At 40.7% G+C, this 24,166-nt stretch overlaps 2 protein-coding genes across 3 annotated transcripts; one reads left to right on the forward strand and one right to left on the reverse strand.

The window, feature by feature from the left end:
- Positions 1 to 9,996, reverse strand: LOC310859311 (uncharacterized protein C4orf54-like). Of its 2 annotated transcripts, none has more exons than XM_083765758.1 (2): positions 5,361 to 9,996; positions 1 to 2,924 (listed from the first exon to the last, which is right to left on the reverse strand). In XM_083765758.1, the coding sequence occupies exon 1, from the start codon at positions 9,921 to 9,923 to the stop codon at positions 5,367 to 5,369; it is 4,557 nt and encodes a 1,518-aa protein (XP_083621884.1). In that variant the 5' UTR covers positions 9,924 to 9,996; the 3' UTR covers positions 1 to 2,924; positions 5,361 to 5,366. The 2 variants fall into 2 exon arrangements, with proteins under 2 accessions (XP_083621884.1, XP_083621883.1); XM_083765757.1 differs by having other exon boundaries at positions 1 to 2,934.
- Positions 9,997 to 16,583: 6,587 nt separating this feature from the next.
- On the forward strand, positions 16,584 to 22,853 carry LOC310858867 (leucine-rich repeat LGI family member 2-like; the record flags this gene model as incomplete). The annotated part of the gene is made up of 8 exons (XM_083765162.1): positions 16,584 to 16,765; positions 16,998 to 17,069; positions 17,301 to 17,372; positions 17,491 to 17,562; positions 17,673 to 17,744; positions 18,510 to 18,679; positions 20,617 to 20,781; positions 21,083 to 22,853. 8 exons carry the CDS (start codon positions 16,584 to 16,586, stop codon positions 21,919 to 21,921), a joined length of 1,644 nt encoding a protein of 547 aa, XP_083621288.1. The 3' UTR covers positions 21,922 to 22,853.
- Between the last annotated feature and the right edge of the window lie 1,313 nt (positions 22,854 to 24,166).

Consider the following 24,166-nt stretch of genomic DNA (forward strand, 5'->3'; position numbering starts at 1 on the left):
TTTTGATTTTTATTCCAGACATTCATAGACTTGTCTGTCTACAGTGCAATCTTCTCTCGCTGGTCATATTTCATCACCTTCAAGCATGCATGTGCAAACACTGCACTGCTTCTCCTTCAACATATCCCTCACTGTCATCCTGACCTCTCGCTCTTTATGAGGCAGTCAACGCAATCCATCGTTGTGTATAATGTATACACCATGCCCCCTAAATGACTGCCTTGCATACTTCACATCCAACGTGTTGTTCCATTCAAAGTGGTGACTTGCCATTAGGCATTCACCAACACACTTTTTTTTAAAACCATCCTCACTTTCAATTGACCATCTAATTTCAAAAGCAAACTTTGACGGAGTCAATTTCTTTCAAAGGGCTCGGTAGCCGACATGAAGTCAGAAAATCAATGGAGGACATTTTAAAGAATGTTGTCAAAAACATGTTAATCTCATATGTTACAGTGCATTCAACTGGGCTAAACTTAACAGAATGACAACTTTACTTTACATTTTTTTAAGTCCACTTAGTGCTACGTACAGTATACTGTATTATCACAAATTTCAGACTGTCACCTTTGGTGACACAATAGGTGTAATTCAAGTGCAATTTAAGAAAGAACATATTGGTAGTATTCACAAAATGTCAGAAAATTGATATTTTGGGCATAATTTTACTTGATATGTATTGTGAGAGCATAAACATTAATAATAATAATAAAAAAGTATGTGACAGGATGTACACTTTGCATGTCATCTACACACAATAGTTCCTAAAAGAACGTGATTGCCTTGAAATGTTCTAATTGAAATAATAACTTGGTACTCATATTTGTGCAAATTGTATCATTTTAAATGAAAATCTTTGCTTTACTTGCACTGCTCTTAAAGTGCTGGCTGGCAACCCTGAATGTTGTGTGTAAATGAAAAGTTAAATTAATTGGACAGTTTTTAATTACGATTGTTAAATACTGATCAATACTGAGCAATCCATGTAGAATGAGAATCTACAACCAATTTTGCAAATCACTGCATGAAGCCATACATCTGTAATGAAATCAACTTATAAGGCAATGCAATTCATACGGTTCTTTTGTCATATACGCAAAATAATATGTATTCTACAGAGTTGAGGTACATAGACTGGCCAGCAGCTCCAAATACCTTTTAATGTATTGTTCATTTTTGAAATATGCTAAATCCACAACCTACAGAACAGAACAATGAATCTCGCTTTAAGTGAATGAAGCCCATTTACATAGCGTGAGGAACCCTGTTGCTGCACTGCAAAAAGTATTCAAAAGGAAACGAGCACTGACAACAAAACAAAATAACACTATCTTCACTGCACAGAAGTCAGCAATGAACAAGGACAGTGATATTCAGTCAAATCTGGAGTTTTACCTAAACTCCAAGAACTGGGGAACGGACACGGATTGTGTAATCGTGTGGATATGAATAGTTTTAGTGCACAAGCCTGATGGCAGATGACAGGCCAACATATATACGTATATATATATTTATACAGTGTACAAAAAAAGTACATTTTGAACAAGACGACAAGACAAAGTTATAGGCGAGACCATTAGCTTTAAAGTCACACCCCATGAATGTGTATCAGTCAAATACAGAGGTTCTCAACCTTTTCTGGATCGGGGCTAATGATTATTCAGTCAATCGATTGTGAAAATCTTATTGTTTTTCCATATTATTAGAGGGCCCACACAATATCCTCGCACGGCCCACTAGTAGGCCCCGGACCACAGGTTGAGAACCACTGTTCTAATACTGTATGACCCTCTCTACAGTGAAGTAACTTGACTCCTTGTTGTATGCCCACAGAGTGCTGAAATACCATGCATAGATTCTCACCCCAGACACTGACACGTTCAGACAGACAAGCACCATGTCCTTTCTCCTTACACAAAAGTGTAAAATAAACCACAACCAATAGAGGAGGTTATCCTCTAAAAGTCTTGACTGTAGCTGGCTCTGTTTATCCCAGCACTACTTAGGAAACACTTTGTCCATAAGTACAGTTGCTGAACAAGATTTACCAGCTCCAGTTATTCTGAGTAACACACTTTTTTAGTGTTTTACTCTATATCCTACTTGAAAACATTACTATTCAAGGAGTGTGCTTTGAACATAAAATACAAATGTACATCACAATATACTGTACAGCACAGATATTAGCGGCACTGTGTGACATAATTCAAAAAGGGTTCACAAACTGTATTTCAAGTAGTAGCCTATTATAGCCACACATTCTAAAAACAAATGGAAATGCCTTGGTGAACAATGAAAATGTTCTTTGAAAATTAATGGTCCTGCCATACAGTATCTTAGTCAATTACCATTGGAAGAATAGGCTAACTGACAACAACAAAAAAATAAAGAGAAAAAAAACATATTTTAGCAGGACGGCCTGAAAATATTGTTTTGAAATCTCAAATTAAATTCCTCTTAATATGAACATTATGGGCACTGAAATAATATTCTGTTTAACAAACATCAGTGCTGACAAGTGGTCCCTATCCCATGTGTAAAGAAGATGGTTTCTTTGCTCATTCCTCCTGTATTTTTGAAGCATTGTGACAATGCTACACTAACCTTTTGTGCTATAGCTAAAATGATAGCCAAATAGCTAATCAGTGTTATGGAAATCCTTTTGAATCAACATTTTGCAGTGTCCAAACTGAACAGAGATCAGTTTCATAGACAGCAATTGATTAGAAATGACAAAGCAGCATCAAGTCAGAGCCTAGCAGAGCAATGTGCCACAGTCATACTGTACTAGCTTATGCTTATTCTGCAACGTGCTACAATGCATACAGTTATGGGATATTGATCTTCACGTGATGAAGTAGGGCTTGTAGTGGCCAAGTGGGCTGGCGATGAAAAGTTCTTTTAAAAGGGTAGATTCCTCACTGGACACCTCTAAAACAACAACCACAAAAAGAGAAAATGTAGAAAATTAAACTGAGATTAATGCAATATAGTATACTGTACAAAACATACTTGTTTGCAGTATTTTGTTTGAAATAAAGAAATTCATTCAATTCTGGCATTCCTATCCCTTACGTTTTCATTTAGATTTTTTTTACATATTTTCACACATTAGCTCACAATGTGTCCCATCACAACTGCGTTCTGCCATTTTTGTTATTTTTCATTTTAGGACTTTATATAATTATATTTAAGTGGTTAAATATTAGAAATACAATCAATACCAGAATGGGTGCTCTGAGCTTTCAGTAACAGACACTGACTCCAAATCAGCTGACCCCGTTCAGCCAAAACTACTGCCGGGGCATGTGGCACGATTTGTTTGCATAGTGCTGAAGGTGAGCGGTGCTCTCTGCCGCCTCCTCCTCCTCCTCCCCGGTTAGGAAAAAGTGGAGGGGGAGGGGGCTATAAAAAGTTGACCCTATCACAGCCTTGCAGACTCGCTTCCAAGCCGGAGCAGCAGTGGCAGCTGTCCTCCCCCTGCATCAGCACAACAAATACTTTACATTGCCTGACCTTTTCCTCCAGCATCACTATCCCAGCCATGCCCCCCTGTCCCTCTGCCACACACACACACACACGCACGCATGCACACTCGCACACACACGCTCACACAAACACACACACACACACATGCACGCGCACACACTTGTTGTACTCCCCTTCACACCACTGGTCAACCCTGAGCTAGGCCCCCTGCCTGCCACCAGTTGACATGGATCCTTCATGATCATGCAGTTGTATTCTGTACTCTGACACATTAGCTGAGAATGTCTTGAGAGTAGTTGTAAGTGAGTGTATGAGAGACAGAGAGGAAATCTAGTCTTGAGGAAGCTGGGTGTCACTTCTGTATTTAACAAATTAGTAAACTATAGAGTGGCATTGCTAAAGAGTATATCATTATATTGGAGTCAATCAACTTCTTTCTGTCTTTCATTAACATAAACTAAGCAACTATAAAAGCAGCTTTGTTATTGTTTTGTATCACCGGTAGGCCTAAAGCCGGACAGCTGATAGTTGGAGATTATGTTTTAGCCCTGCGACTGTCTGTCCGTCCATCTATCTATCCGTCCATCTGTTTGTCTATGAGAAGCTAATCTCCGGCACCACTGGACTGATCAGTATGAGACTGGCAGGCACACTCCTAGTAGGCCAAGGAAGAAACTGCTAACATCGCCTCATTTTTGCAGATAACAGACTGATTCATGTTTTCGGTCAAAAGCATTTTTCCCTGAATTCCTTGGCTCATGATACGCCTTTTTACTTTTTATTTGTGCAAAACACACCTTTTGCTACCCGCTGTCAGATTTTGTCCAAATACTTACGCACTTCAGTGGACATTACTTCAGTAGTTATGTGATCAAGACGCATGTGTCAGGTTTGTAAGATTCCACTTTGATTGGCTATGATAAGCAAAGTTTGCGGGAGTGACCCGTTTTGCACAAAATGCCACAAATCATGAAAACAGCGTCCGATTGTTAGGCTTAGGAAACTTAATAGAATTAATTCTCCGCTTTTTCTGCTTTCATTTGTTTGAATACAACTGTACCAGCGTTCTTGAGATGGCAACATTTTACTGAAATGGCACCTACATAGAACAAACACATTCATTACTTCAAGGTTATCTCAGTTTAATGAAGGGTTTCACGACACATTATCAATAACTCAATGTAAAGTGTCAGACTGGAATAGTTCTGTGTGACACTCTCCAACCCTGAGAATAAACCATGTAAACAAACTCGTCTCACACTATCAAAATAGCCCGACAGTGTGTAATGCAGAGAAAAGGGAACTGAACAGTCTAGCTCGAGATCCATCACCCCAGTTGAAAATCCTATCTCCTAACAAGCCGAGCCAGAGTTCATCAGTGTCAAGTTACCTGTCGTGAAACTATTGCATGTCTATTAACGCTGACATCCCACCCCAGTAGTCACTCTAGGCTGCTTGCATTATCACTAATGCATTTACAACTGCATCGCAAACATGGCATTGGACACGAAATTGTAAAATCAGATCCCTGCACAAATTCAGATGCCCGTGTGAAAGCTGGGCTGAGGTTGTTCTGTTCAAATATAAACTACCTCAAACTATCAGATCACATCAAACTAAAAAAGGAACTCTATGAACTCTCAGTGGCTTCTATACCGATATTTAATGGCACCTTTAAGCTAAGCTTCTACTTGTTTTTTTTTGTTAAATTACAATTACACAAACTCTCACATGGAACTAGGCAAGAAACCAAAATAAGATAGAGAGAAAGAGAAAGAGAAAGAGAAAGAGAGAAAGAGAAAGAGAAAGAAAGAAAGAAAGAAAGTACATTTATATGTTAGTGTGTCCATGTGCTCAGGGTGACTTACTCTTGGTTACCGATGTTCCACTACAAAGCTCATGGTTGTGCCGTCGAAGGAGGGTGGAGCGATGATTCTCGGACCTTGTTGTGATGTGATGCTAATAACTGGCTTGATTTCTGAACTGGCTGCCCTTCCCCTGGTGTTGACATGTGCCATAGTCACAGGTAGTCGTGGTGGCACTTTTGGGGCCCCTCCTGTAGCGCTGTAATATGGGCTCTCTGTAACTGTTGTGCACTGGGCTTGCCTGCTTTGTTTCTCCCGTGCATCCTCGGCCGCAGAAAGATAGACTTTCTTCGACGGCTGTGGCTGGGCAGGCAGAGTTGGTGAAGGGATCAATCCCGGGTAAATCATGTATGTGGGGGCATAGGTTCCAGGGTTTAGTGCCAGGGGTGACACGGACAGGGGTACAGGGGTCACAGAGGCCACAGGTGAATGAGGCATGGGCACGTCCACATACTGACCTGTCTCGGGGTCAAACAGGCGTTTGGTTGTGGCCTGTAATGGTGTCTCTACCAGGTAGTAGTGTCCCGTTGTGGGATCCAAAAGCACCTTGCGTTGGGTTTGTGGGATGGCCTCTACACTTGCAGGGGTAGGTGACGTGGTAGGGACAGAGGGAGAGAAGCAGAACACCTGCGGTTGTGGCACTTGCAAAGCAACTGGCACAGGCTGGTGGTAAATGGTTGCAGATGGCTCCTCAGCTGAATGGCTCTCCGTGACAAAAGGTGACCTTTGCAAGTACTGATCAGAACACTCAGGTCTCTTGGCATCACCTACTCTGGCCTGACCGTTGGCCTGACTAACATTAGAACTGCCTTCTTTGGAAATGAAGTTGGGCTGCAGCTCTTCTTGATTCAGCACTTCGATTTCACTTGTCTCTCCTCCCCCTGGTATGGTTAGATAGTTCTCAGAGTCGGAGCTGGACAGTGTAATATTGGCATTGGTGACATTGCATTTGACCTTTCCCTGATGCCCCTGCCCACGTTTTGAAGGTGCTATTTTCACTGACAGTGGCGCCATAGGGGTTTTAGAGCCAACACTTTTCATAGTAGATAATGTTTGTATGCTGCTTTGTAGAATGTCATTCCCCAGAGAGCTAACGCTGACAGGTGCCTTACCGCTACTCCCAAAATGGAGCACACTTTTGTTACTAAATGTTTTACTGTGTTGCGATTGAGTTTTGAAGGCATCCTCGTTATATGGAACATGTATGATTTTAAGAGCGCCTTTATTTTCTGGACACTTAATCAATGATTGAGAGACCTTGTCAGTGCTCGTTTCAGCTTCTGTCAGTCTATTGCTCCCTGCTGCTGTCATCACGTCCTCTGCACCTTGCTCTTCACTGGCAATAAGTGAAAGGACATGGCTGCCAGTGACAGGTTGTGGAGCCTGGGATTTACGCTTCCATTCATTTCTGTCAAAAACATAAAGCTGTTCCATCGTTTTGACAGCTGCTTTTAGTTTCTCTAGTGCAGCCTGTTTGGGTATTTTAGACTCACTTCTCCTGTCGCCTGTATCACCCATCGCCCTTTCCTGCCTCTGCCTTGACATCTTGCTTTCAATGTTAGTCTGGAGTTCTGATTGGTCAGGATAGATGTGTTTGGCTAAGACAGGTGCCACTCTGCTCGTTGTACACTGTGCTGATGCAGATTCACATTTGGAGGTTTCGGGTATGATTTTGGGAGACGATCTGCCGACCTCCATTTGTTTCTGTGAAAATGCATCAGTTGTAGCCATAGGTTGTTTGATGTTACAGTTTGTTTTTACTGAGTGGCACTTAATGACAATAGGAGACGGCAATAGATGCTTGATAGTCTCTTTCTTAGTCCTGTCCTCATGTGTATCAGCAGCAGCAGAGGTGGAACATTTACTTTCACTATTATCCATAGACACAAAACGATATGAACTTTTCACTAACTTGCGAACATCTCTGACATGATAGATGGGTGTTTGAAACTTGCACTTGTTGTCTCTTATGTCTCTAACTGTGAAGTGTGGAATCTTATCTGACGCAGCCAGAACATGGCACTTGGGCTCACCAACTGTCCTCACTGTATTTACAGTATTGTAACTTATTTTAGGGGTTAAGAGGCTGGCGATATTGAGTGTATACCCTTTATTCTCTTTTACACTTCTCAGTCGAATCTTTATCTCAGGTGGCTTTGTCTCCTCCTCTTTCTGTGCGGCTTTTACATTGTGTCCCATGTTCGAATCATTTTCACTGTCCTGCACTCGAGCAGTTGTGTGTGCGACAGGCATGTTGCTTAGCAAGTCATCCACTCCATCCTTCTCTTTTGAGAGGAGATGGGAGCTTGGAACATAAAGCTTAGACAATTTAGTTAATGATCTGCTGGCATCCATTTCTTCCTTTGCTGTGGCTCCAATTGTCGCATCTGTGGGGATTTCAGTCTCTGGGTTGCCTTCTTTTAGTGACTGAAATGCACTATTTAAACTGGGGTTAAGTTTCCCTTTTGGAGGCTCACTTGCATACTTCTTGTCATCGTGTCCTTTCTCTGACAGAGGTAAACTATCATCTGCTGTCTGCTCCTCTGTGGGCTCACAAGAATTAGCCCGACTGGACACAGTACCTTGTTCATCAAGAGAACTAAATCCTGAACCTGTTTCTGAGGTTTGCCTGTGAAAGCCTTTTCCTAGATACCTTTCTTTCATGGCTTCATGATCATTACATTGACAGCATGGAGAGTGTGATTGATGTTTGTCACGAATTTCCCCCCTTTCCATTTTGCGCTCTTGTTCAAATTGCATCTTTTTGGAAATTACATTTTTCAAAAGACTTGATGCAAAAACGGCCTTATTGTGTGTACCTCCCACAATATCCCCGTCGTCATGGCGTTGATATTGCACTTCACACCCCAGCTTGGTTGACACGTTGCCGCTAATCTCGTGCTTGGAACGTGACCCGTGCACCTTTTTGGAACATTTTGGGCGCTTTGCACCTTCGGGTATCTCAGCTTGGACGTTGCAATGAAAATTCACTGTTTCTGTCAAAGTGATAACATCACCCTGCTTTGGCTGAAATTGGCTTTTGAGTTCTATCTTCTTGGTAGAAGAGGATGCTTGTTGAGAACTCTCCGTTTTCTTGTTCAGTTCATACAATTTGGTTTGGGTATTGCTAATTGACTTGCCATGTATATTCGTCCTGTCTGTAGTCTGACTCATCTCGAATGAACTCTCTTGGGAAATGGTATTCTGATCTATTCCCTGGGACATATTGCCATATTTTAAGTCAACATAAGCTGACCACTTGTTTAATCCAATGCCGTACTCTGACACTGAAGACTCACTCGAAGCACTAAGATTTATGGCATCAAAGTAAGGGCATGCCAAGCTGCGGAAAGACTTGGCGGTTAAATTACGCACCTCCTTATCGGCGTCGTCCAGCTCGCTGATCGAACTGGACGCGCCGCTGGAATAGTCATTAATATCTTTACCTCTTAATTTAGTTGCTAGGTGCTGACGACCAGGCGCAGGGATGAAATACTGGGGCCTGGCGTTGGAACTGGCGCTGGAACTCGTGAAAAAGAAGTGCCCCCTGTCTCCCACGTGTTTAAACGTGTTGTTGTCATTCCCCAGAATATTGTTGTTAGGCTCGTTGACAGCCCGGGAAGAAGTTTGGATCGACAAGTGAATTTGCCCCGCCGGATTCACCGTTTGGTTTTTGCACATCATGGACCTGCTTTCATCCGAGCTGGCGCACAGATCACTCTCCTGTTCGGCTCTGACAACCGCTCCAGCAGCGCGTTGATGCGCAACGTTCGAATGCGCTTTGTTGCTTGTTTTCGCCTTCTTTTGACTCCTGCCATCCAGAATTAACGTTCCATCCTGACTCTCGTCACTTTCAAAAGAGGCATAATCCACAAAGGAATAAACTAGATTCTCGTCTTCAAAGTCCCAGCAACCTCCTCTTCCCACCTCGTAATCTACGTCGTGGTCCAGTTCTGTCAGCTGGATCTCATGAGTTGTAATGTAGTGCGATTCGTCTTCAATTGGATCACATTCACAGTGCTCTGACAACACCACACTCTCGCCGTCGTCAGACTCAGATTTACTGTTCATTTCCGTGTATTGTAACTCGTCACTTTCACTGCAGACGTTTTCATTGCGATCACTTGCTGGGTCAAACTCGTTTTGGAATTGGTTCTTATTTTCGACTTCCACATTCGGAACTCTAGTCAATAATAAAGTATCCAAGGAGGGATGTTCACCTGAAACAGGTCTGTCGGTCCACTTTTCCTTTGAATGTTCCCCCTGGAAGTCATCAGAAATAATTGTGTCCTCACCCCCAAAGTCCTTGAGACCATTGGGGCTCCTCTCTTTCAATGTGTCATTGTCGCATTTGATAACAGCAATCTCGTCGCCCGCGCCCGTAAAAGTCACTTTCACAGTTTTTGTTCCTTCTGATTTCATATCAAGCAAGTTATCCAAATCAACATAATTGGATTCGTCTCGGCGTGTCTCGGCGTGGCATTTGGCCCTGTCCTTGTCTGGGAGCAGCTTTCTATAAAGTCCAGTGTCATCTTGGTAAGTGAGAGTTTTCTCGACTGCTTCCATTTGTCGTTTCTTACCGTCAGGTGGTCTTGTTAAAGATGTTAACCTGACACAGGACGGAAAACTCTGCAGGCGTGTGAGAGGGTGAGAGGAAGGAGAGATAGTTGGGAGGGGGAGGAGAGGGGCGTTAAGAGAGAGGTGGGAGAGAGAGAGAGAGAGTGACAAAGAGAGAGGGGGAGAGAAAAGGAGTGTGACAAAGAGAAAGCGAGGGCGGCGAGAGGGGGAGAGGGAGTGTGAGAGAGAGAGAGAGAGAGAGAGAGCAGGGGGAGTCCCAAGGAATCCCCCATGATATATCTTTGACGTGTGGCAGTGGAGCTGTTGCCTTAATTTAGCAGTGTATCAAATACAGATAATTAGCCTACCTTGTTAACTGTGAATTTAGTAGACTACATGTATATAGCTATGCCACTGAGACTGAATTTCGTGGTTTCAGCACTTTTTTTGAGGGAACAGCTCCTGTTCCTATAGATATTTGACCAGTTATCCTGTGTTTGTGATGGCAGCTATTCACAGTTCAAGATTATGATAAATTATTTTATTAGCCTTATTTGGGCTTAGGCTATCAGTTATTTGATTATTTTTAAGTTTTCATTTTATTTAGCCATAGTGAGTTTAGGAAGCTCTGCATCAGCATCATGACATGTTGACCATGTTTCCCAAACAGCGGCATCGCTATTTTTGTTTTTATTTGTTTAAAAAAACACGTTTTCATATATAAACATTCTAAAAGTGTGCACTCATGTTATTTGATGACTGAACTAAAACTTAGTAACACTTTTTGACACAATGTTATCAAGATCCCCTTGTGGTTGAAGCAGGTAACATATAGCTATACTGCCAGATGCTACATGTTCGTTCAGATAATTTACAATTAGATTTATTAAGTTTTAGATGTGGGATTTGTCATCACTCAAAGCCTAAAATAATCGTGCAAAAGGGAACTGTTTGGTTGTTAAATAATTGACTTTAAATTCACATGGTATTGATGAATTAGCCTATTTTATGTTCTAACAAACCAGTTATTGAATATCTCCCCGTGTAAAAGAGACAAGTGTTGTTTCTGGACAGGGCCCCAAATTCATGGGATATGTGGGGGAGGGGTCATACAAGCAGTTGCTCTCAGGCAGAGGACATATTGAAGTCACATTGATATCAGATTAGGAAATAAACAACCAGGCTGTAGTGTTAATTCTCTTTAAACAAAGATTCATGTCATTATCTATTATGTTATTATATACATTATATTATATATATTATATATATGCCACTTAAAACAATAATAAATAAAAGTTGTTATCTGACTGACAGAGTTTTGTTGAAACCTTGTGAAAGCTTAGTACTTTATCTATCATGAATGGAAAGCTGAACTGTGTCACCTGTATCCAAATATAGATCATGTCAAAACAGACACTATAAGCACTGTTTAAAATACAATACTTGTAAACCTATGTAATTGTATACCTACACTGGATATTGTTACAAACTATTGGGGAAATTTCACAACAGACAACTGAATCTTTCATGTGGATGAGAACAGAGCTGCTCAAGCTATAATCATGTACCTTCTCTATCCTCATAGTTTGTGTTAACATTCACGTAAGTCTAAATTTTGGTCTGTCTTTCTGTGCCCAGTGTGCCGAAATGTGGACACATACAGGTTTAAACGACCTCCACAAATTTAGGTACTGTGGCTATTTAAAAAGGGACACCGCTCACGCAAGCATGTTGAGATCAGTTACTTACAGTGGCTGCATTAAAACAGCAGGTGTTCAATCATGAGCACCATTAATCAAAGGCTGAACAGTCCATGGTAAGTCCTTTTAAACTATCTGTCTCTCTCAAGCAAATGTCAATACAAAGCTGAGTGGCCTACTATAGCAACTGTGATTAATATTGTGGAAAAATGGGAATTTACACATTGCACATGCACATTGATCATTTTTGCAATATATCAGTTGTGCTGCAAGCATACTAGGTTTATGTTTCTTGAGAGATCATTTCAAGCCTGAGGAATTGCCTGTGACCCAAAAGAGAAATTTGATGGCGCAAAGCGACATCAAATTACGTTATGAGCTTGTATATCTGCTATTTTCACTACATCTTAAACATTTGTTTTCTAAATTATGGAATTTATTTTTTTATTTCTCCCTGAAATATTGAATTTGTTTTTACTTCATGGAAAAGTTTGCTTTTTTAATGCTTTTTGAACATGTTTTGAAATAATAATAATGAAAACAAAATGTAGGAAACAAAAACAAAACCCATATGTGTCTGGACCCACATATGGGTCCCGACCCACTGTTTGGGAACCAGTGAATTATGTTACTGACTACAGTGCGCTGTGTAACCCTCGGCTGGGAACTGGAGAGGTTTGAGAGTTTGAACACCTGCTGTGAAGCATTTACCAATAGCCAAAGGTTGTACTTCACCAGGTTACTGCCAACAGACACGATTTGCATGATTCAAAATGGAAGAGGACCAGGTCATATTTGGATTTACAAGTGTCATATCATGTGAGCTAGTTTTGTGGATGGATGTAGGTGATATAAGAGAGTCAGTCTAAAACCACTGGTGTAACCAGATGTAGTTTTCCAATACTGATAGTTTTCCAAATCTATCCCCCAGAGAGAGAGAGAGAGAGATTTCTGTACCTCTCTTTGGCCTCTATCTCTGCCTCTCAAACTGGATCAAACGGGTTATGGTATTCTTCACTTCATTAAGGCCAGCATCTTCAAATAAAGTTGCAAAGGTTGTAATCCAAGCTGCCATGATGAGGGGAAACATAATGTCCACCTCTGATTGTATGACACTTTTAGCCCCACAATTTACATTGCTTTACTTACTATACTGCAGCAGATCAATAATGGAGCTACTTAGTTTGACCGTTTGACCTGTGTGTGTACTCGATTCTAATTGAGAAGACTGCTCTCTAGTCATTTTATAATTAGGGGAACGATAATATAATACTATTTTTAAATCAATTATTACCATTTGTGTATAGTTATATTTGTGTACATTATATATGCGGGTACATAGCCTAGTGCATTGTATTAAAGGATGGTAGATCAGTAGTTCTTATTATTTTAGTCTCTTGAAATGTATAGCCATCACATTTGCAAGATGACAGGTCAATGCATGATTAGGAAAAAGGTCTGAACTTGTCTGGATTGTTTGCATCTTGCAATACATATATCAGACGTGTACTGTAAAAAGGTTGGATTTTCATATTTATTTTTAACCTTTAGTCCATGCAACGTCCTGATCACATACTGAAAATGTAAAAATTATATATACTGTGGCATCATTTGGTTTCAGTTTGCATGTGTCATGAGTGATTCAGGGATACATACTCTGGACTAAAAACAGCAATGCAAGATGGGGACTTGTCATGAATTATGCCAGCAATGGTAGATATGTATGGCTCCCTTTTGGCAACGGGTATTTAGTTTCACTCATGTTCATACACTACTGGTTCGAAGACAAGGGTCAGCACCTTGTTAGGACTTACTAGAACAACCACCAACCCTATTGTCTAATGTCTATGCAATAGAAGAGGTAGTCATACAACCTTATTAATCATATGCTGAGTTGAGTTGAATTGGGCTATGGTAATTAAGTATAAGAAATGCGTGTGAGGGAGTGAGTGAGTGTTATGAGTGTTATCATTGTCTTATAAAATCTGTATTAATATGATATCATGACTTTGACTGCAATATTCATTGTGCTATTATTAAAGTAGCTACATCTATAATCAAACATCCCCTCACTAAATTGCCACACTGAACAAAAAGGAATGTATCTGCTATTTATTGTGAATTGACCATTTTAATTAATGTTACAGAGGCAAATGAAGATACAACTACACACACACTAGACTTATTTGTGTTTGTGTGCAACAAGATGTTTTCATCTGACCCCCCCTAGTGGTCCATATTGCCCATAGCACCCTGCCTGGCCTTTTCTTTGGGGGGGGGGGGGTGTACTGTGTACTGTGTACTGTGTAGCTCTGATCCATAGCTCTCCTGCCTTCATTAGAGCTATGCTACTCTCGTCTTGAAATGCAGACCAGCCTCTCGACTATAGCGAAAATAAAAAATAATGTTTTCACTACTCACCAATACAAAGGCGGCTTTGTGTTATTAGAAAGCCTACTTTCCGCGGTGGACACACTCTGAGCCCACCACACGTATAAAATGCACTTTTTGGCCAGAAAGGGATTTTTTTTCACCGGAAGGAAAAATCTATTTATGGGGTTTTCTCTTGGCAATATCGGTATAAGAGGGTGCAGTGGACAAATCCCCATTCTCACAAGGCCGCAAGTGGTGGGACTCATTGCAGGAGGGGACGAGACTGTTTATAGGGAAGAGGTGCAAGCATGCACTGTCAGACTGGTGTGAGATGAACAACCTCATTCTCAACACCTCCAAGACCAAGGAGCTGATTGTTGACTTCAGGAGGACGAATATTGAGCCTATTCAGCCTATCTACATCAAGGGAGAGGAGGTGGAAAGGGTCTCAGACGTCAGGTTCCTGGGTATGAACATCTCGGGCAACATTACCTGGCTGGAAAACAAACACAAAAATTGTCAACAGAGACTGTATTTTCTGAGAGTGCTGAGGAAAATAGACCTGGCAAGATAATCTGCTACTGTCCTCGTTGTTCCATTGAGTCAGTGTTCCATTGAGTCAGTGACCTAAGAGGCATCTCTCTGTGGTTTGCCAGCTGCACAGTGGCAGAAAGAAAGTCACTTCAGGGTGTCATAAACACAGCCCAGAGTATCATGGCATGTCCTCTTCCATATGTCTCTGGAGGATCTCTACAAGAGACATTGTAGCAGAAGAGCCAACATGGCATCCTCAGGGACTGATCCCACCCAAGTCATCACCTGCTTGAACTTCTGCCCTCAGGGAGGCGCTATAAAATCATAAAAGCAGGAACAAACAGACAGAAAATTTGCTTTTACCCCCAGAGCTGTCATAGCTCCAAACTCTGACACTTGACACTTTGTTATGGACTTATTGTGCAATATGTTTTTATGTATGTTTTATTTTTTTTAAATATAGAGTATACATGCCTTTTAATGCACTGAGCTGGATTGCCAATCAATTTCTTTGTCTTGTACAATGACAATAAATATATTCTGATATTCAGAGGGTGAATCAGTTAGTAACAGTGTGGAGAGCGGCTGAAAAATTGCGCAAGATTGATTTGAAATGGAATTCGTTTTCCCCAGTGTTCAACAATGATGGTTTGCTTTTGGACAATCGTCCTATTCGTTTTCCCAGATGGAGTTCCAAGGGGATTCATACTTTGGGTGATTTATTTGATGTTAATGGTTTACGTTCTTTCCAGAATTTATGTGATATTTTTAACTTGCCTGGTAACTCTTTTTTTTTCTATTTACAATTGAGAACTGCCATGAGGACATATGGGATGCCATGGCAGACCCCCCTTGCAATGTACCCTTTGCATAGACTTATCTGTCATGTTAGGTCAAGAGGTTTTGTTTCCGTATTGTATGATTATTTATTAGAATCTAGTTATGGGACCTTGCTTGTCGATACTGTATGGAGGAATGACATACCAAATCTAGATCCAGATTGGAGCTGGGATACAGTGTGGTCTAATGTTGTCCTGTCTTCTAGGAATCCTGATCAAATTCATCTAAATTTTGTTCATAGGACATACTTAACCCCCCGTAGATTGTGTGCTATGCGGATGGAATTTGGTTGCTACTAACCTTTCGACTATTCTACAAGTTAACATCACACCCTCCCCATCTCTATTCTTATTAAATGATGTATCCCAGTTGCCATAAATAACACCCGTATTCGTGTCTTCTTTGCTGGCGTAACGGCCGCAAAGAAGATGGTTGCTTCGCACTGGAAACCGCCTCATACATTGTCATTTCGCCAATGGGCTTTGACCTTTCTAGATATAATTTATCTAGAAATGTCTACAGCAAGATTGCATGGTGCAAAAGAGGAAAACATTGAGATTTGGTCTGGTATTGCAGATTTGGTTAAGGGCATGGTTTAATCATTATTATTATTATTATTATTATTATCATTATTTATTTATTTATTTTTTGTTTCCATTGCACAGTATAGGAGTAATGACATTTTGTGGCATCTTTGGTCTCGGGGGGGGAGGGGTGGTGGGATTGTTTGTTTTTGTTTTTGTGTTCCTTGCTTTTGCTGTTATGTGTTGTTTTATATGTGTTTTGTTGTGATTTTTGTCTTAAAATAAAAAACATTTGATAACAAAAAAAAGAACGATGCCCATTCTGAAATCAATGTATCGCTGTCCATGGTTCTGAAATGCTATTTTCAAGCTTGCTGAGACTTTTCGTCTTTCCGCTACGACATCGATATAGCAGATCGACCTATTGAGTCTCAGACTGAATTCAATTCTGTGGCACGCATTGTGTAGCGAGGCTCAATGAGGATACTTTTGCATCGATATTGCCAAGCTTAGCTGAGTGACTTTCATGGAAGATGATGTAGCGATAGCCCTAGTTCCTCCGGAACGCAACTGCAGCACTAACTGCTTGTGTCAGGGATTCCACTGCTGCATTTCATGTAGTCTATGGGGAGGGAGACAGCTCGTATTGACTTCGCTCTCACTTATTAAGCTAGTATTATTCATGTTCAATAATCAACATGACATCTACTAAGCATTGGCTATTAAACGGGTTTGCTGTTCTACTGTGCGTTTGTGTAGCAGTTCATGAATCTAAAAGGATTTTCAAATGTCCTTCAGGATGTTCCTGCTCCAAGGAGACTATTATCTGCGTCGGAACCTCGCAAATTCCACGGACCATACCGAATGATATCAATTCATTGTAAGTTGCTAATTACGTTTCTTCAGCAATGGGCTTAAATGCAGGCTAAGATACAACTGAAATCGCATTCAAGGTGACAAGCCATTATTTCCATGCTGTTCCTTGGATATACCGGTATACGTCACTTCATTTTTGGGTGGTATTGTAGGCTGTTTGATTTATATTTGTACAGTAGGCTATTTATGATATGATACATTGTGAAATATGAATATTGTTGTTCCTATTCCAACAGGAGTATAGTAAATGGATCAATTACTGAAATCACAGAGGGAATGTTTGCACTTATGCCATCTCTGCAGTTGCTGTAAGTTGAACTAGGACTTGAACATTAAAGATTTAATTTGACATATGGAATTAATAATCAACAAATCTTCTTATGTATGTTTCTCTTCCTCTCACACATACTTACATACTGTACATGCCTACACAAAGTGTAGTGTAGTGTAATGAATTGTGTAAAAGTATAATAATTTGGCTTTGCTGTGATGCAATAGTGATGCAATGTCATATAGATTTGCTTGTGTGCTTTTCACAGGCTTCTAAATTCAAACTCTTTGACAACAATCCAAGATGATGCATTCTCTGGCCTCCCTCATCTTGAATATTTGTGAGTATTGTTGAAGATTGTATATTTTTTCTTTTTTGGTTGTCAATAAAAGCATTTTTCATCATACTTATGTACTGCCTTTCAAAGAAGAATGTAATATATTATATTCCTTTAAAAGATTCATTGAGGGGAACCAGATTGAGGCTGTCACCAAAAATGTATTCCGAGGTCTACGCGATTTGACTCATCTGTAAGTCTTTCTTGTTGTATTTTGTTTCTATGTCCAAAATAGTGAGAAATGACAAGTAACAAAATGGTATCACTGCATTGTTCTTGTCCACCTATATGTTTCCGTTTTAGGTCTCTTGCCAATAACAAGATGAAGGTTCTGCCAAGGAACCTCTTCTTCGACTTGGATTCCTTGCTAGAACTGTGAGTAAGCAATTGTAATAAAAGCTGTTGGGAGGAGTTTTCCACACATCAAGCTGACTCAGGTTGTGCTTGTTTGAAACCTTGTGTCCTACAGATATATGGACTTGTATACCGGTAGTCTGACTGTGACACTGTAATAATTGGACCCATCAATGTTTATCCCCATTAGGGCGTGGCTCCATGGCAATGTCCACCAGTAGGTCCGTCCATCATTTTGGCCCCACACAAGTTATCTCTAAAAGTAGCCTACTGGCTGGATTGCATGGCATGGGATTCACTGTGCACCTTCATGTTCTCCAGGAGAACACCAACACCAACAAAGAAATAAAAATAAAATGAATGGAAAGATTGCAATGAAAATGCATTGATGCTTCCTAGCTGGAGGATGACCCCTATACCTATATTAGTGAGCACATGGTATTTATACTCTAGTGCCTCCCAAAGGCCTAAATGTTCACTCACACACAAAATATCTATAACACCAATGTTTTTTTTATTGCTGTGATATATTTGCTATGATATTAGCCTTTTTCTTTTGTATTTTTCTTTGCATGAAGATATGCAATTGTGCAAATCAGTATTGCACAAATAGTAAACTGAATGAAAATCTCTCACATTTACTTATGCAGGCATAGTAGGTGGGAGTTATATTGTCATTTTTGTTCTGCATTCTCTGTACAAGATGTGATTAATGATTTGCTTTCTCGCAATCAGTACATTTTCAGTGTGTATAAATCATGACCTCTCCTGTCAAATGTGTTATAGGGATCTGCGAGGCAATGTTTTTCAGTGCAACTGTGAGAACAGGTGGCTGATGATGTGGTTGAAGAACACAAACGCCACTGTATCAGATGTCTACTGCACCGGGCCTGGCGAGATGAAGGGCAAGCGGCTCAATGACCTTCCCATTGCTCCGGGCGAGTGTATGTCCACAGGTAAAATGGCCATGTGCTACAGGAAGCTTTTTAGTCGTAGGGACGTATATATACTATAAATCTAAATACGCCACACAACATCGAAGAAAAACGATGGGGAAAAAACAATGATCTACTGCCCAGCACACAATAATAATATTCTCAGTGTTATTTGAGAGTGCATAAATGGCACCAAATGGTACAGGCTCTTCAATGTTATATTTGTTTGTTTTATTGACAGTAGTCATAATTAATATTATTATTAACTAGAACTGTTGGGCACCAGCCTACTGGTGAATGATTGGAAATGCATGGCACACCTGTTATGCAATGATCTTTAATGCAGAATTATGTGTGTGTCTGTGTTCCTTTTCTGGCCATACAATATATGGAGTTCTGTGATGACATGAGTATATGCCAGGGGTCGGCAACTCCTCAACTCTTCTGACATGAAGTGGCAATTAAGGGCGATTGTGATGTCAGAACATCATTGTAATGTCAGAACAGGCCAGCTCCATATACAGTATGGAGATCTAGGGGTGATCAGGTGTGTGTGTGTGTGTGTGTGTGTGTGTGTGTGTGTGTGTGTGTGTGTGTGTGTGTGTGTGTGTGTGTGTGTGTGTGTGTGTGTGTGTGTGTGTGTGTGTGTGTGTGTGTGTACGTATATGTCTGAAATCCACGTAACTCGAGAACCGCCCCACCGACTTCAAATTCGACACACGCGTTCCACACCACCACAGGGAGTGCAGTGCCCGGTGTCAAGTCGGTCGAACCCACGGTTGTCCAGAACCGCCACAAAAGGCTCCTCTGCCCGGGCTCTATAGCCTAGGGTCCATATGGAGCTGGCCTGTTCTGACATCACAACACTCCATATTTGGGCATGCCAGACATAGAACTCCATATATAGGTATAAAGGGACACAGAAAGAAATGTAAAGAAATCTCCATATCTGGCAATGAGCATAAAAGGGACACAGACAGATGGGTTGAATGGGTACTCTGCATTTGTCCAGAACCAGCACAAAAGCCTTATTTGGCATGCTTGACAAAGAACTCCATATATGGGCATAAAAGAGACACACATACTGCAGGGTGGGGCATGCATTTCCGGTTGTCCAGAACCAATTATAAGTTGAAAGTTGAAAACCTGGTTTTCACCTTAGCACCAACCACCTGAACTTAAGCATCGCTCACAGCAGTGTGTTGTATGATAATGAGGGAGGGGTTAGGGTTATGATCTCACAAAAATTGTGTATTTTCGATTGGGCAATGGGCCTTTTGACTCAGCTTTCAGGAAGAAACCAAAAATACAGATGGAAGACATATTTTAATATTCTACATTCTATAATATTGTAACCACACCTGGTGGTCTATTAAAGTAATGTTAGATAGACACATGCAAAACAATAAAGGTACAAAGCTCTCACGGCATAATCTTTAATATCAGTGGTAAAACATTCAGCATGACACATACATTCATTTGCTGAGAAAACAAAGATGGAGTGCCACGATTTTTTCCACCCTAAAGCATGATCATCAGGTATTATCATAATATAAGTGTACAGTATTTGTTAAAATCATGCTTTTATGTGGGCACCCCCACCAGTTCATTAAGTATGCCTGGTTTGCCTGGTGGGTGGTGATCCACCTGAACTGAAGCCGCATCCACGGCTGTAGTTATATGATAAAGGGGGAGGGGTTAGGGGAGGGGCTGATAGATGTCACTATATTACTGTTTATTTCATTGGCCCGTTTGACTGTCAAGGGTTCAGCCTCCACGAAGAAACCCTAAATACAAAGTTAATACACCATTTCACATAAAAACGACTCTAGGGTGTCTAATGAAGTACTGTCACCTCATAGACACATGAAAAACTGGAAATATACAGAAATTGTGGCACTCCATCTTTAACAATATTTTGCTTGTCTTAAACTTTGCTGCATTTGCCTGTCTCACAGATTTTGTCCGTCGTCAGTCAATTCCTGTCCAGTCGATGTCAGCAGACATCTTCTCCCATAAAGAAGACATCTATGTAGCAATGGCTGCCCCCAATACCAACAGCTGTGTGGTCATGGAATGGGATCACATTGAACTGAATTTCAGGCCTTTTGATAACATTACAGGTATAACAAACCCCATATTATAATGTTAGTTTAAGGTTCATATTGTCATTATTGTTAATAAGTTTGTTCGTCATTTTAATTCTAAAATCATTTAAAATAATGAATTTAATTCATCCATATTCTGGCAGACATTTACATTCATAATATGTTGTTTGTGTTGTGTGAGCTTGTAGATTTGAACGAAAACAGGAGGGGCCGGGTATAGACCCTGGGGGACGTATGTAGGGTTTAAGTGGCTAAGACTTGTTTCATGGATTTTAAGCATTACGACTTACTGTAAACGACAATCATTTTGCTACAGGGAAGTCTGTTGTTGGATGCAAGTCAGTCCTGATTGAAGACCATGTTTTGATAATCGTCACTCAGCTCTTCGGTGGCTCACATATCTACAAGTTTGATGACCAACAGAACAAATTCTCCAAATTTCAAACCATTGAGGTCTTCAACATCTCCAAGCCGAATGACATTGAGGTTTTCCAAATGGATGGTGACTGGTACTTTGTGATAGTAGACAGCTCTAAGGCAGGCATTTCTACATTGTACAAATGGATGCACCAACCAGACCAGAACGAAACTGGTTTCTACTCTTACCAGTACCTCCACGAGTGGTTCCGGGATACAGATGCTGAGTACATTGAAATGGATGATAAGTCCCACCTCATCATAACCAGTCGCTCCCAGGCACCTGTTATCTACCTGTGGAACAAAAGCACCCTTAAGTTCATGCTTCACAGTGAAATCCCAAATGTTGAGGACGTAGTGGCAGTCAAAGCTTTTCAGATCGAAGGTGAACTGTATCTGGCCATGACCTGCTACATCGGTGACTCCAAAGTTCTCAAGTGGACCAGCAAGCAGTTTTCGGAGGTCCAAGCCCTGCCATCTCGTGGAGCAATGATCCTCCAACCTTTCACTTTCACGGGCACTAGGCACTACCTAGCTCTGGGCAGTGATTATTCTTTCACACAAATCTATCTCTGGGACTCTGACACCAAAACCTTTGGCAAGTTTAAGGACATTTATGTGCAGTCACCACGGTCATTTACTGTGGTGAACACTGACCGAAGGAATTTCATCTTCTCCTCCAGCTTCAAGGGCAAATCAATGGTTTTTGAACATATCATTGTAGACCTTAGCTTATAATACCCAGCAACATAATGTAAGACCTCTCTCTACTCTTGGTAACTGTATCTGTTCAGCAACTGATGTGTATGAGAAAGACATCACAACTACTGTATATCATACTTAAATGCCATAAAATGTAGCTTACTTAATCTAAGACACATATCTTAGCAATGCCTATGCATCTCCCATGATTATGATGTTATAGTTTATAATCATGGTGGTATAGTTAATTAAGTGCAATGATAAGCCAAGAGTAGGCATCATATTTTTTCGCTAGTTTGAAACCAAAGGACAATGCAATAGAAATCAAAGGCAATATTTGCAATGTAACCTGCATGCTAATTATTTTGTGACATAATTGAGATTAACTGAAAAGTAGCCAACAACAAATATGACATCTAACAAATATGAAATCACACTAGAAAGTTCTGTTCTTAACCCATTTTGGCCTGAGGCCAATTCTAAAAATGTCTTCTAAATCCTGACCTAAATTTTCTGGAAAAAACAAATATTTATATAGCAGCATCAAACTTTTGTAATTTTTGAAATACTGTACATACTGTACAGAACCCCAAAATGGGTTCGGCCTGAAGGGGTAAAACACCAAAAGGGGTTCCCGCCCAGAATGGGTTGGGGCAAGAACACCCATTTACCGTACTTACATTGGTATGGCAAAACTGCTCTGGACGCTTTCTTATTTGCGTTCATTTGTGGCATAAAAGAGAGCCTTTAGAGCAGTTAATGTACTAACCACAAATACAATTGAATGAAAATCAACATTAATTTCTGACTGAACAGCAAGAAATGTATCTTAAGCTTTCTTACTGTATAGACCGAGTGCCTGATTAAGTGCAAGACAGAATGTCATATATTATTATTTATGTACTCTGGATTCCTATGCAAAATGTGTGCTCTGAATTGTTTTGTATGCTGTTATGCCATCTGAAATGCCTTGTAGCACTAGCACCACAGCTGTGTTGTCTTAAAAGATCACATTTAGCTTTATTTGTAAATGTCTTTTTCATTTTTTCATTTGTGTACAACCAATGGAGTTTAAAATGAATTTGACCGGTAATAGTTCCATCAATATTAGTTTTCTCAACTTCATATCTCTGCTCTTAAAAGCAATGGTTGGTTCTTCATAATGGATGTATCTTTCCTGTCAACTGCTGCGTTGTGTGCTACATTCATGACAAATAATAAATATATATATACGTTTGACCTATTGTACTTTGATTTCACGGTGTGCTGCAATGTAGACATAACATATTTTAGTTTTGTCAGGAAAAATCTTCAGTATAAGACTGATTGTACTCATCATCTCCCAGGTTTTAAGGTTCATTTTATGTGTAATTTACATATATATTGCACATCATACTCAGGACCAGCAGTGTACAATAAAATAACTATAATTAAAATCACAAAATCCTAAAGTGTAGTGAAATTAAAACTGAGAAGCATGTTGAAAACATTAGCATTCAGAGATGGCAGTATGAAATATAGCACAGCAATGCAGAACAGTGCATTTATTGAGCCATTTATTGAGTTCATCAGTCTAACAGCCACTGGCTCCAGCCCTGAATCGCTAGACATGCACGCATTAAGAGAAAATATGTGAAAAAATATTGTAAAAATTACAATTCAGGCTGAGTGTCAGGCTAGCCCCCGGGTAGAAGAAGCTGCATTTAAGCTTTTCGGGTCAGTTTTGTCCTCCATAATGTGGGCCACACTAGTTGCACCTGCTGACGTAGATGGAAAACTGTTGTGGGTGATCTTCTGCAGCCTCTGTCTGCAGCGCCTTCTTGTCAGCAGAGCAGTCCCCATATAACAGGTGGTGAGAGAGAGTACTCTACACCAGCTCAGTGGGGAATTGCCCATAGATCCGAAGTCCCGTTAGTCCGAACATGCACTGCTCCCGTGCTTGCGGTTAGGTTTAGGTTTGCTCCCATGCTTGCGGTTAGGTTTAGGTTAGGGTTAGAGATAGGGATAGTAATTTCGGAACAATGAACCTTCTGACTAATGACACGGCACCGCTCAGTGGCCTTGTGGTTAAAGTGTCCGCCCTGGGACTGGGTGGTTGGGGTTTGATCCTTGGCCGGGTCATACGAAGGACTCTGAAAAATGAGACCCAATTCCTCCCTGCTTGGCACTCAGCATCAAGGGTGGGATTGAGGGTAAGTACAGGTACCTGTGACACATAATGTCATGTCCAGGGGGTATACTTGTACATCAAGCTGCCTCATGCTACAGAATCAGGAGATAG

This window comes from Protomyctophum parallelum (genome assembly GCF_964188405.1).
Source record: "Protomyctophum parallelum genome assembly, chromosome: 5".
NCBI lineage: Eukaryota > Metazoa > Chordata > Actinopteri > Myctophiformes > Myctophidae > Protomyctophum > Protomyctophum parallelum.

What these genes read in the sequence shown, in the direction of transcription:
- LOC310859311 (XM_083765758.1), bottom strand. Translation starts at nt 9,923, where the DNA reads ATGGAAGCAGTCGAGAAAACTCTCACTTACCAAGATGACACTGGACTT.